The sequence below is a fragment of the Salvelinus alpinus genome, chromosome 9 (genome assembly GCF_045679555.1).
Source record: "Salvelinus alpinus chromosome 9, SLU_Salpinus.1, whole genome shotgun sequence".
Lineage (NCBI taxonomy): Eukaryota > Metazoa > Chordata > Actinopteri > Salmoniformes > Salmonidae > Salvelinus > Salvelinus alpinus.
Genome location: NC_092094.1, coordinates 11,495,811 through 11,509,035, shown reverse-complemented (window position 1 = coordinate 11,509,035; position 13,225 = coordinate 11,495,811). Strand labels below are relative to the sequence as shown.

Genomic DNA, 13,225 nt, shown 5'->3' with positions numbered 1-13,225 from the left:
TAGAGTGTCAGCAGACTCCTAAGTGTCAAGACCATGTATAGGCATCATGTTGAAAAGAGCATCGATTTCTGACATTTCACTTCCTGGTCAGGAAAAGTGCTGCAGAAGGACTTCTGTTTCACTCAGAGAAATAATTCCAACTCTTTTAGAAACTAGAAAGTGTTTTCTATACAAAAAGAATAATAATATTCATATTGTACGAGCAAGATTTGAGTAGGAGGCCGTTTGAAATGGGCACGATTTCACTGGCTACTCAACACTTTGCCTTGCAGCCTTAACATTAACAATAAATATCTAACAATTACACAACATATACCCAATAAATACAAATCTAAGTAGGAATGAATGAAGACTATATACATACAGTGGGGCAAAAAAGTATTTAGTCAGCCACCAATTGTGCAAGTTCTCCCACTTAAAAAGATGAGAAAGGCCTGTAATTTTCATCATAGGTACACTTCAACTATGACAGACAAAATGAGAAAAGAAAATCCAGAAAATCACATTGTAGGATTTTTAATGAATTTATTTGCAAATTATGGTGGAAAATAAGTATTTGGTCAACTACAAACAAGCAAGATTTCTGGCTCTCACAGACCTGTAACTTCTTCTTTAAGAGGCTCCTCTGTCCTCCACTCGTTACCTGTATTAATGGCACCTGTTTGAACTTGTTATCAGTATAAAAGACACCTGTCCACAACCTCAAACAGTCACACTCCAAACTCCACTATGGCCAAGACCAAAGAGCTGTCAAAGGACACCAGAAACAAAATTTTAGACCTGCACCAGGCTAGGAAGACTGAATCTGCAATAGGTAAGCAGCTTGGTTTGAAGAAATCAACTGTGGGAGCAATTATTAGGAAATGGAAGACATACAAGACCACTGATAATCTCCCTCGATCTGGGGCTCCACGCAAGATCTCACCCCGTGGGGTCAAAATGATCACAAGAACGGTGAGCAAAAATCCCAGAACCACACGGGGGGACCTAGTGAATGACCTGCAGAGAGCTGGGACCAAAGTAACAAAGCCTACCATCAGTAACGCACTACGCCGCCAGGGACTCAAATCCTGCAGTGCCAGACGTGTCCCCCTGCTTAAGCCAGTACATGTCCAGGCACGTCTGAAGTTTGCTAGAGAGCATTTGGATGATCCAGAAGAAGATTGGGAGAATGTCATATGGTCAGATGAAACCAAAATAGAACTTTTTGATAAAAACTCAACTCGTCGTGTTTGGAGGACAAAGAATGCTGAGTTGCATCCAAAGAACACCATACCTACTGTGAAGCATGGGGGTGGAAACATCATGCTTTGGGGCTGTTTTTCTGTAAAGGGACCAGGACGACTGATCCGTGTAAAGGAAAGAATGAATGGGGCCATGTATCGTGAGATTTTGAGTGAAAACCTCCTTCCATCAGCAAGGGCATTGAAGAAGAAATGTGGCTGGGTCTTTCAGCATGACAATGATCCCAAACACACCGCCCGGGCAACGAAGGAGTGGCTTCGTAAGAAGCATTTCAAGGTCCTGGAGTGGCCTAGCCAGTCTCTATATCTCAACCCCATAGAAAATCTTTGGAGGGAGTTGAAAGTCCGTGTTACCCAGCAACAGCCCCAAAACATCACTGCTCTAGAGGAGATCTGCATGGAGGAATGGGCCAAAATACCAGCAACAGTGTGTGAAAACCTTGTGAAGACTTACAGAAAACGTTTGACCTCTGTCATTGCCAACAAAGGGTATATAACAAAGTATTGAGAAACTTTTGTTATTGAACAAATACTTATTTTCCACCATAATTTGCAAATAAATTCATAAAAAATCCTACAATGTGATTTTCTGGATTTTCTTTTCTCATTTTGTCTGTCATAGTTGAAGTGTACCTATGATGAAAATTACAGGCCTCTCTCATCTTTTTAAGTGGGAGAACTTGCACAATTGGTGGCTGACTAAATACTTTTTTGCCCCACTGTATATGGACGAGCGACGTCAGAGTGGAACGGACTAAGATAAGCGACGTCAGAGTGGAACGGACTAAGATAAACAGTTGAAGTCGGAAGTTTACATAGACCGTAGCCAAATACATTTAAACTCAGTTTCCACAATTCCTTGTCGTAGGTCAGTTAGGATCACCACTTTATTTTAAGACTGTGAAATGTCAGAATAATAGTAGAGAGAATGATTTATTTCAGCTTTTACTTCTTTCATTACATTCCCAGTGGGTCAGAAGTTTACATACACTCAATTCGTATTTGGTAGCATTGCTTTTCATTTGTTTAACTTGGCTCAAACGTTTTGGGTAGCCTTCCACAAGCTTCCCACAATAAGTTGGGTGAATTTTGGCCCATTCCTCCTGACAGAGCTGGTGTAACCGAGTCAGGTTTGTAGGCCTCCTTGCTCTCACACACTTTTTCAGTTCTGCCCACAAATGTTCTATAGGATTTAGGGCAGGGCTTTGTGATGGCCATTCCAATACCCTGACTTTGTTGTCCTTAAGCCATTTGCCACAACTTTGGAAGTATGCTTGGGGTCATTGTCCATTTGGAAGACTCATTTGCGACTAAGCTTTAACTTCCTGACTGATGTCTTGAGATGTTGCTTCAATATATCCACATAATTTTTATTCTTCATGATGCCATCTATTTTGTGAAGTGCACCAGTCCCTCGCGCAGCAAAGCACCCCCACAACATGATGCTGCCACCCCCGTGCTTCATGGTTGGGATGGTGTTCTTCGGCTTGCAAGCCTCCCCCTTTTTCCTCCAAACATAACGATGTCATTATGGCCAAACAGTTCTATTTTTGTTTCATCAGACCAGAGGACATTTCTCAAAAAAGTGCGATCTTTGTCCCGATGTGCAGTTGCAAACCGTAGTTTGGCTTTTTTATGGCGGTTTTGGAGCATTGGCTTCTTCCTTGCTGAGAGGCCTTTCAGGTTATGTCGATATAGGACTCGTTTTACTGTGGATATAGATACTTTTGTACCTGTTTCCTCCAGCATCTTCACAAGGTCCTTTGCTGTTGTTCTGGGATTGATTTGCACTTTTCACACCAAAGTACGTTGATCTCTAGGAGACAGAACGCATCTCCTTCCTGAGCGGTATGACAGCTGCATGGTCCTATGATGTTTATACTTGCGTACTATTGTTTGTACAGATAAACGTGGTACCTTCAGGCGTTTAGAAATTGCTCCCAAGGATGAACCAGACTTGTGGAGGTCTAACATTTTTTTCTGAGGTCTTGGCTGATTTCTTTTGATTTTCCCATGATGTCAAGCAAAGAGGCACTGAGTTTGAAGGTAGGCCTTGAAACACTTCAACAAGTACAACCTCCAATTGACTCAAATTTGGTCAATTAGCCTGTCAAAAGCTTCTAAAGCCATGACATAATTTTCTGGAATTTTCCAAGCTTAAACTTCTGACCCACTGGAATTGTGATACAGTGAATTATAAGTGAAATAATCTGTCTGTAAACAATTGTTGGAAAAATTACTTGTGTGATGCACAAAGTAGATGTCTTATTCGACCTTCCAAAACTATAGATGATTAACAAGAAATTTGTGGAGTGGTTGAAAAACGAGTTAATGACTCCAACCTAAGTGTATGTAAACTTCTGACCTCAACTGCAATAGAATAGTTTAGAACACAATATATACATATGAGATGAGTAATGCAATATATGTAAACATTATTAAGTGACTAAGATACTGTAGAAGATACTGCTCTCGTTGGCTGGCCCTCGCTTCATACTCGTCGCCAAACCCACTGGCTCCAGGTCATCTACAAGTCTGTGCTAGGTAAAGCCCCGTCTTATCTCAGCAGGTATATCTCACTGGTCACCCTCAAAGTCAATTCTTCCTTTGGCCGCCTCTCCTTCCAGTTCTCTGCTGCCAATGACTGGAACGAACTGCAAACATCTCTGAAGCTGGAGACTCTTACCTCCCTCACGAGCTTTAAGCAGCAGCTGTCAGAGCAGCTCACAGATCACTGCACCTGTACATAGCTCATCTGTAAATAGCCCATCCAATCTACCTCATGCCCATACTATATTTATTTATCTATCTTGCTCGTTTGCACCCCAGTATCTGTACTTACACATTCATCTTCTGCACATCCTACCATTCCAGTGTTTAATTGCTATATTGTAATTACTTTGCCACCATGGCCTATTTATTGCCTTACCTCTCTTATCCTACCTCATTTGCACATGCTGTTTACAGATTTTCTACTGTATTATTGATTGTATATTTGTTTATTCCATGTGTAACTCTGTGTTGTTGTATGTGTCGAATTGCTTTGCTTTATCTTGGCCAGGTCGCAGTTGCAAATGAGAACTTGTTCTCAGCTAGCCTACCTGGTTAAATAAAGGTGATCTCCCGGGTGGCGCAGTGGTCTAGGGCACTGCATCGCAGTGCTAGCTGCGCCACCAGAGTCTCTGGGTTCGCGCCCAGGCTGGGCTGGGTTCGCGCCCAGGCTCTGTCGCAGCCGGCCGCAACCGGGAGAGCCGTGGGGCGACGCACAATTGGCATAGCGTCGTCCGGGTTAGGAAGGGTTTGGCCGGTAGGGAGGGTTTGGCCGGTAGGGATATCCTTGTCTCAGTATGTAAAAAAAAATGTAATAAAATGTATGCACTCTACTGTAAGTCGCTCTGGATAAGAGCGTCTGCTCTTGGCCGGTAGGGATATCCTTGTCTCAGTATGTAAAAAATGTAATAAAATGTATGCACTCTACTGTAAGTCGCTCTGGATAAGAGCGTCTGCTAAATGACTAAAATGTAAAATGTAAATAAAATAAAAATAAATAAATAAAGTATAGAAAACATGTATAAAGGCTTTAAAGAGCATTCATAAAGTCTTCATAAACACTGCATATATGCTTCTCAAATAATTAACTAAGCTAAGTCATACTACACAAAGGATGACATTCGAGGTCCTTAGTATGTCTGGTGACTTGCAAAATAGTTGCATGAGATTGTATAGTTTATCTAAACTCAGCAAAAAAAGAAATGTCCTCTCACTGTCAACTGCGTTTATTTTCAGCAAACTTAACATGTGTAAATATTTGCATGGACATAACAAGATTCAACAACTGAGACATAAACTGAACAAGTTCCACAGACATGTGACTAACAGAAATGGAATAATATGTCCCTGAACAGAGGGGGGGGGTCAAAATCAAAAGTAACAGTCGATATCTGGTGTGGCCACCAGCTGCATTAAGTACTGCAGTGCATCTTCTCCTCATGGACTGCATCCGATTCGTCAGGTCTTGCTGTGAGATAAAACCCCACTCTTCCACCAAGGCACCTGCAAGTTCCCTGACATTATTGGGGGGAATGGCCCTAGCCCTCACCCTCCAATCCAACAGGTCCCAGACAATTTATTGCCTTGGCCACATCTGCAGTCCTCATGCCTTCTTGCAGCATGCCTAAGGCACGTTCATCCAGGTGAGCAGGGACCCTGGGCATCTTTATTTTGGTTTTTCAGAGTCAGTAGTAAGGCCTCTTTAGTGTCCTAAGTTTTCATAATTGTGACATTAATTGCCTATCGTCTGTAAGCTGTTAGTGTCTTAACAACCGTTCCACAGGTGCATGTTCATTAATTGTTTATGGTTCATTGAACAAGCATGGGAAACAGTGTTTAAACCCTTTACAATGAATATATGTGTAGTTATTTGGATTTTTACGAATGATCATTGAAAGACAGGGTCCTGAAAAAGGGATGTTTCTTTTTTTGCTGAGTTTATATTAATGTGAGATCAGGGTGTGATGATCACAATGGTGACGTCACAAAGAGCACACCATCCACTGTCTCAAACCCAGCTTCAATAAGTAGTGACATTCAGTAGGGACTCATCTAAATGAAGCACGTTCTCCTTGGCTTGGCTTTTTATAGACTGAACACACGAGAGGAAAGCAGCCAGTAACAACACAGACTACTGCGATCTGTATTCAGCTTATGTTCCGGAGCAAATACCTTGCGGGTCTGAGTTAACTTAAAACGAATGGCAGCGAGAGAGAGAGAAAGAAAAAGAGCGAGAGAGAGAGAGAGAGACGGAGAGAGAGAGAGAGAGAGAGAGAGAGAGAGACAGAGAGAGAAAGAAAGAGTGTGAGAGAGAGAGAGACAGAGAGAGAGAGAAAGAAAGAGAGAGAGAGAGAGACAGAGAGAGAGAGAAAGAAAGAGAGAGAGAGAGAGACGGAGAGAGAAAGAAAGAGAGAGAGAGAGACGGAGAGAAAAAGAAAGAGAGAGAGAGAGAGAGAGACGGAGAGAAAAAGAAAGAAAGAGAGAGAGAGACGGAGGGAGAGGGAGAGAGAGAGAGACGGAGAGAGAAAGAAAGAGAGAGAGAGAGACGGAGGGAGAGAGAGTTGGGCGGAATGGAGGAGAGGAGGATAGTGCTTTGTACGTTCTGCAAACAAGTGGGTTAAGAGAGAGAAAAGCCTTGACTATGGGCACAAAAAGTGTAGCCTCAGCTCACAAAACATGTCAGTTCTATTTGAAGAACAAACAAGTACACTCAAAGAAAGATGAATATTTTTCATCTACATTATTGCTATGAGAAGTGATTAAGTGCCACAGAGCGATTGATGTCTTTTTAGTTAGTGTAATCATATGCATTTATCGATTCTCCAAATATTCAATATTTTCATTATTTCTCAAAAAAGATTAGTTCAATCTTGAGGTGATTGCACCAAAATATAGTTGTGTTCCATGCATGAATATTAAAGTAAGCTATGAGATGTCACAAAAGTTTTTCCTAGGTATATCACTATGTTTACTTTGAGCCACACAGTGACTGTAGTGTTGTAGAAGGGTCCTCCATTACTTGATGCCATAACGTCAGCTAATCTTCCAGAAGAAGAAGACGAAGAATGACCAGCACCAGCACCACCATGCTTAGTCCAAGTTCTGCCCTAGTCTCAGTTCTGCCCTAGTCTCAGTTCTGCCCTAGTCTCAGTTCTGCCCTAGTCTCAGTTCTGCCCTAGTCTCAGTTCTGCCCTAGTCTCACCTCGCTGACGTAGATGGTCATGTCCTCCTCCTCATCTGTCCTGTAGCACAACGTCAGGCCCAGCTTCTCCTGGCTGTTGAGTCGACACAGCTCCACCTCCTAAAGAGACACAGAGAACAGAGGTCAACAAACAGACCAACCACACAAGGACAACAACACTAATACGTCTTCCTGGCTGTCGACACAGCTCTCTACCTACTACAGACAGAGAGACAGGGCAGAGAGCACAGTGACACTCACTAATCAGCCTATAACACTAACCAGACTATAACACTACCCAGAGGACAACACTAACCAGACTATAACACTAATCATACTATAACACTAACCAGACTATAACACGAACCAGACTACAACACTAACCAGACTACAACACGAACTAGACTATAACACGAACTAGACTATAACACTAACTAGATTATAACACTAACTAGACTATATCACTAACCAGACTATAACACTACCCAGAGGACAACACCAACCAGACTATAACACTAACCAGACTATAACACTAACCAGACTATAACCAGACTATAACACTAACCAGACTATAACACTAACTAGACTATAACACTAACCAGACTATAACACTAACCAGACTATACCCCTATAAAGACTATATAACTAACCAGACTATAACACTAACCAGACTATAACACTAACCAGACTATACCCCTATACAGACTATATAACTAACCAGAATATAACACTAACCAGACTATAACAGTAACCAGACTATACCCCTATACAGACTATATAACTAACCAGACTATAACACTAACCAGACTATAACACTAACCAGACTATATCACTAACTAGACTATATCACTAACTAGACTATATCACTAACCATACTATAACACTAACCAGACTATAACACCAACCAGACTATCACACCAACCAGACTATAACACTAACCAGACTATAACACTAACTAGAATATATCACTAACCAGAATATAACACTAACCAGACTATAACACCAACCAGACTATAACACTAACCAGACTATAACACTAACCAGAATATATCACTAACCAGAATATAACACCAACCAGACTATCACACCAACCAGACTATAACACTAACCAGACTATAACACCAACCAGACTATAACACTAACCAGACTATAACACTAACCAGAATATATCACTAACCAGAATATATCACTAACCAGACTATAACACTAACCAGACTATAACACTAACCAGACTATAACACCAACCAGACTATCACACCAACCAGACTATAACACTAACCAGACTATAACACCAACCAGACTATAACACTAACCAGACTATAACACTAACCAGAATATATCACTAACCAGAATATAACACTAACCAGACTATAACACCAACCAGACTATAACACTAACCAGAATATATCACTAACCAGAATATATCACTAACCAGACTATAACACCAACCAGACTATAACACTAACCAGATTATAACACTAACCAGACTATAACACTAACCAGACTATAACACTAACCAGAATATAACACTAACCAGACTATAACACCAACCAGACTATAACACTAACCAGATTATAACACTAACCAGACTATAACACTAACCAGACTATAACACTAACCAGACTATAACACTAACCAGACTATAACACTAACCAGACTATAACACTAACCAGACTATAACACTAACCAGAATATATCACTAACCAGATTATAACACTAACCAGACTATAACACTAACCAGACTATAACACTAACTAGACTATAACACTAACTAAACTATAACACTAACTAGACTATAACACTAACCAGACTATAACACTAACCAGACTATACCCCTATACAGAATATATCACTAACCAGACTATAACACTAACCAGAATATATCACTAACTAGATTATAACACTAACCAGACTGTACCCCTATACAGAATATATCACTAACCAGACTATAACACTCACTAGACTATAATACTAACTAGACTATAACACTAACCAGACTATAACACTAACCAGACTATAACACTAACCAGACTATAACACTAACCAGACTATAACACTAACTAGACTATAATACTAACTAGATTATAACACTAACCAGACTGTACCCCTATACAGAATATATCACTAACCAGACTATAATACTAACTAGACTATAACACTAACCAGACTATAACACTAACCAGACTATATCACTAACTAGACTATATCACTAACTAGACTATATCACTAACTAGACTATATCACTAACTAGACTATATCACTAACTAGACTATATCACTAACTAGACTATATCACTAACTAGACTATATCACTAACTAGACTATATCACTAACTAGACCATATCACTAACTATAATATATCACTAACTAGACTATATCACTAACCAGAATATATCACTAACTAGACTATATCACTAACTAGACTATATCACTAACCAGAATATATCACTAACTAGACTATATCACTAACCAGAATATATCACTAACTAGACTATAACACTAACTAGACTATAACACCAACCAGACTATATCACTAACTAGACTATAACACTAATCAGACTATAACACCAACCAGACTATAACACTAACCAGACTATATCACTAACTAGACTATAACACCAACCAGACTATATCACTAACTAGACTATAACACTAACCAGACTATATCACTAACCAGACTATATCACTAACTAGACTATAACACTAATCAGACTATAACACTAACTAGACTATATCACTAACTAGACTATAACACCAACCAGACTATATCACTAACTAGACTATAACACTAACCAGACTATATCACTAACCAGACTATATCACTAACTAGACTATAACACTAATCAGACTATAACACCAACCAGACTATAACACTAACCAGACTATATCACTAACCAGACTATATCACTAACTAGACTATAACACTAACCAGACTATAACACCAACCAGACTATAACACCAACCAGACTATATCACTAACTAGACTATAACACCAACCAGACTATCACACTAACTAGACTATATCACTAACCAGAATATAACACTAACCAGACTATATCACTAACCAGAATATAACACTAACCAGAATATATCACTAACTAGAATATATCACTAACCAGACTATATCACTAACCAGACTATATCACTAACTAGACTATATCACTAACCAGACTATATCACTAACCAGACTATAACACTAACCAGACTATAACACTAACCAGACTATCACACTAACTAGACTATAACACCAACCAGACTATCACACTAACTAGACTATATCACTAACCAGAATATAACACTAACCAGAATATAACACTAACCAGACTATAACACTAACCAGACTATAACACTAACCAGAATATATCACTAACTAGAATATATCACTAACCAGACTATATCACTAACCAGACTATATCACTAACTAGACTATATCACTAACTAGACTATAATACTAACTAGATTATAACACTAACCAGACTGTACCCCTATACAGAATATATCACTAACCAGACTATAACACTCACTAGACTATAATACTAACTAGACTATAACACTAACCAGACTATAACACTAACCAGACTATATCACTAACTAGACTATATCACTAACTAGACTATATCACTAACTAGACTATATCACTAACTAGACTATATCACTAACTAGACTATATCACTAACTAGACTATATCACTAACCAGACTATATCACTAACTAGACTATATCACTAACCAGACTATAACACTAACCAGACTATATCACTAACCAGACTATATCACTAACCAGAATATAACACTAACCAGAATATATCACTAACTAGAATATATCACTAACCAGACTATATCACTAACCAGACTATATCACTAACTAGACTATATCACTAACCAGACTATAACACTAACCAGACTATATCACTAACCAGACTATATCACTAACCAGACTATAACACTAACCAGACTATAACACTAACCAGACTATATCACTAACTAGAATATATCACTAACCAGACTATATCACTAACCAGACTATATCACTAACTAGACTATATCACTAACCAGACTATAACACTAACCAGACTATATCACTAACCAGACTATAACACTAACCAGACTATATCACTAACCAGATTATAACACTAACCAGACTATATCACTAACCAGACTATATCACTAACCAGACTATAACACCAACCAGACTATAACACCAACCAGACTATAACACTAACTAGACTATAACACTAACTAGACTATAACACCAACCAGACTATAACACTAACCAGACTATATCACTAACCAGACTATATCACTAACCAGACTATATCACTAACCAGACTATATCACTAACTAGACTATAACACTAACTAGACTATAACACTAACTAGACTATAACACTAACCAGACTATAACACCAACCAGACTATAACACTAACCAGACTATATCACTAACCAGACTATATCACTAACCAGACTATATCACTAACTAGACTATAACACTAACCAGACTATAACACCAACCAGACTATAACACCAACCAGACTATAACACAAACCAGACTATATCACTAACCAGACTATAACACTCACTAGACTATAATACTAACTAGACTATAACACTAACCAGACTATATCACTAACCAGACTATAACACTAACCAGACTATATCACTAACCAGACTATAACACTCACTAGACTATATCACTAACCAGACTATATCACTAACCAGACTATATCACTAACTAGACTATATCACTAACCAGAATATATCACTAACTAGACTATATCACTAACCAGAATATATCACTAACTAGACTATATCACTAACTAGACTATATCACTAACTAGACTATAACACTAACTAGACTATATCACTAACCAGACTATATCACTAACCAGACTATATCACTAACTAGACTATATCACTAACCAGAATATATCACTAACTAGACTATATCACTAACTAGACTATATCACTAACTAGACTATAACACTAACTAGACTATATCACTAACCAGACTATAACACTAACTAGACTATATCACTAACCAGACTATATCACTAACCAGACTATATCACTAACTAGACTATATCACTAACCAGACTATATCACTAACCAGACTATATCACTAACTAGACTATATCACTAACCAGAATATATCACTAACTAGACTATATCACTAACCAGAATATATCACTAACTAGACTATATCACTAACTAGACTATATCACTAACTAGACTATAACACTAACTAGACTATATCACTAACCAGACTATAACACCAACCAGACTATATCACTAACTAGACTATATCACTAACCAGACTATATCACTAACCAGTATGGTGTCACAGTAGACACTGTGGAAATGACTTGAGTGAATGCAGAGGACACACATTTGAGTATGAGAAATCAGATATCCTGGAGACATTAGGCTACTTTCAGATTACATTAACATTGCTTTTGAAAGGATGACCTTGATTTCAAAAGCAGACTGAGATTTACATTGAGAGATGCAGTAGCAATATAAAGTGCCATGAGACCTAATGAAAAGCTCTACATTAGCATATCGTGATACCATAGTGACCACATTAAAATGTTATTGTGGTTGTGCCAAGTCCATAGCCACACATCATACTCCTACTTGTTTTCAAAAAACATATTGATCTTGGCTGCTATAGAGCTCATCTTAACCGTTAGTTTGTCTCGTGATGAAAGACGTTCTCTGATCAGTGGCTACTTTGATAACTACCAGAAGCTATCGAGTGTTTTTACCGAGCAGTTACGTACAGCCTAATATAAGATTATTAGTTGGTAAATAAACTCATGTAATTATGCTAATATTGGTGAAAATACTCAGAGTTGCGACGCCTGCACTGAAGAAGTCCTCTCTTCGGACGTCTCATGGAGGGGGACAGACTATTCAGGAAGTGATATTTATTTAAAATTCTGACATTTAAAAACTTTAAAAAATAAATAGCTTCTAGTTTTCAGTTTATTGAGAAGTAATTGAAAATAAATGCCTTTTTTAAAATTATTGTATACATTTTTAGTTTACTTCCTAAAATGACTGCCTTCAATTCAAATGGAGATTAACCCTACCCTCCACTTTCCCATAAGTCTGTTTCAGTAAAGTTTAGCACCCTCATGTCTGTCTGTCTGTCTGCATGCATATGAAACAAGACACAATTGGCTTGTGTTTTTGATTACTATCATGTTCTGCAGCTGGCACTACTGTAACGTACATTTAAACTCTCTGTAGA

At 38.5% G+C, this 13,225-nt stretch overlaps 1 protein-coding gene across 1 annotated transcript in view; it reads right to left on the bottom strand.

The window, feature by feature from the left end:
* Positions 1-13,225, bottom strand: part of LOC139584309 (PDZ domain-containing RING finger protein 4-like) — a 127,931-nt gene that overhangs the window by 26,337 nt on the left and 88,369 nt on the right. Inside the window, exon 4 of the mRNA XM_071416004.1 lies at positions 6,997-7,095. Coding sequence (XP_071272105.1) covers positions 6,997-7,095 — 99 coding nt within the window. The remainder of the gene's footprint in view (positions 1-6,996; positions 7,096-13,225) is intronic.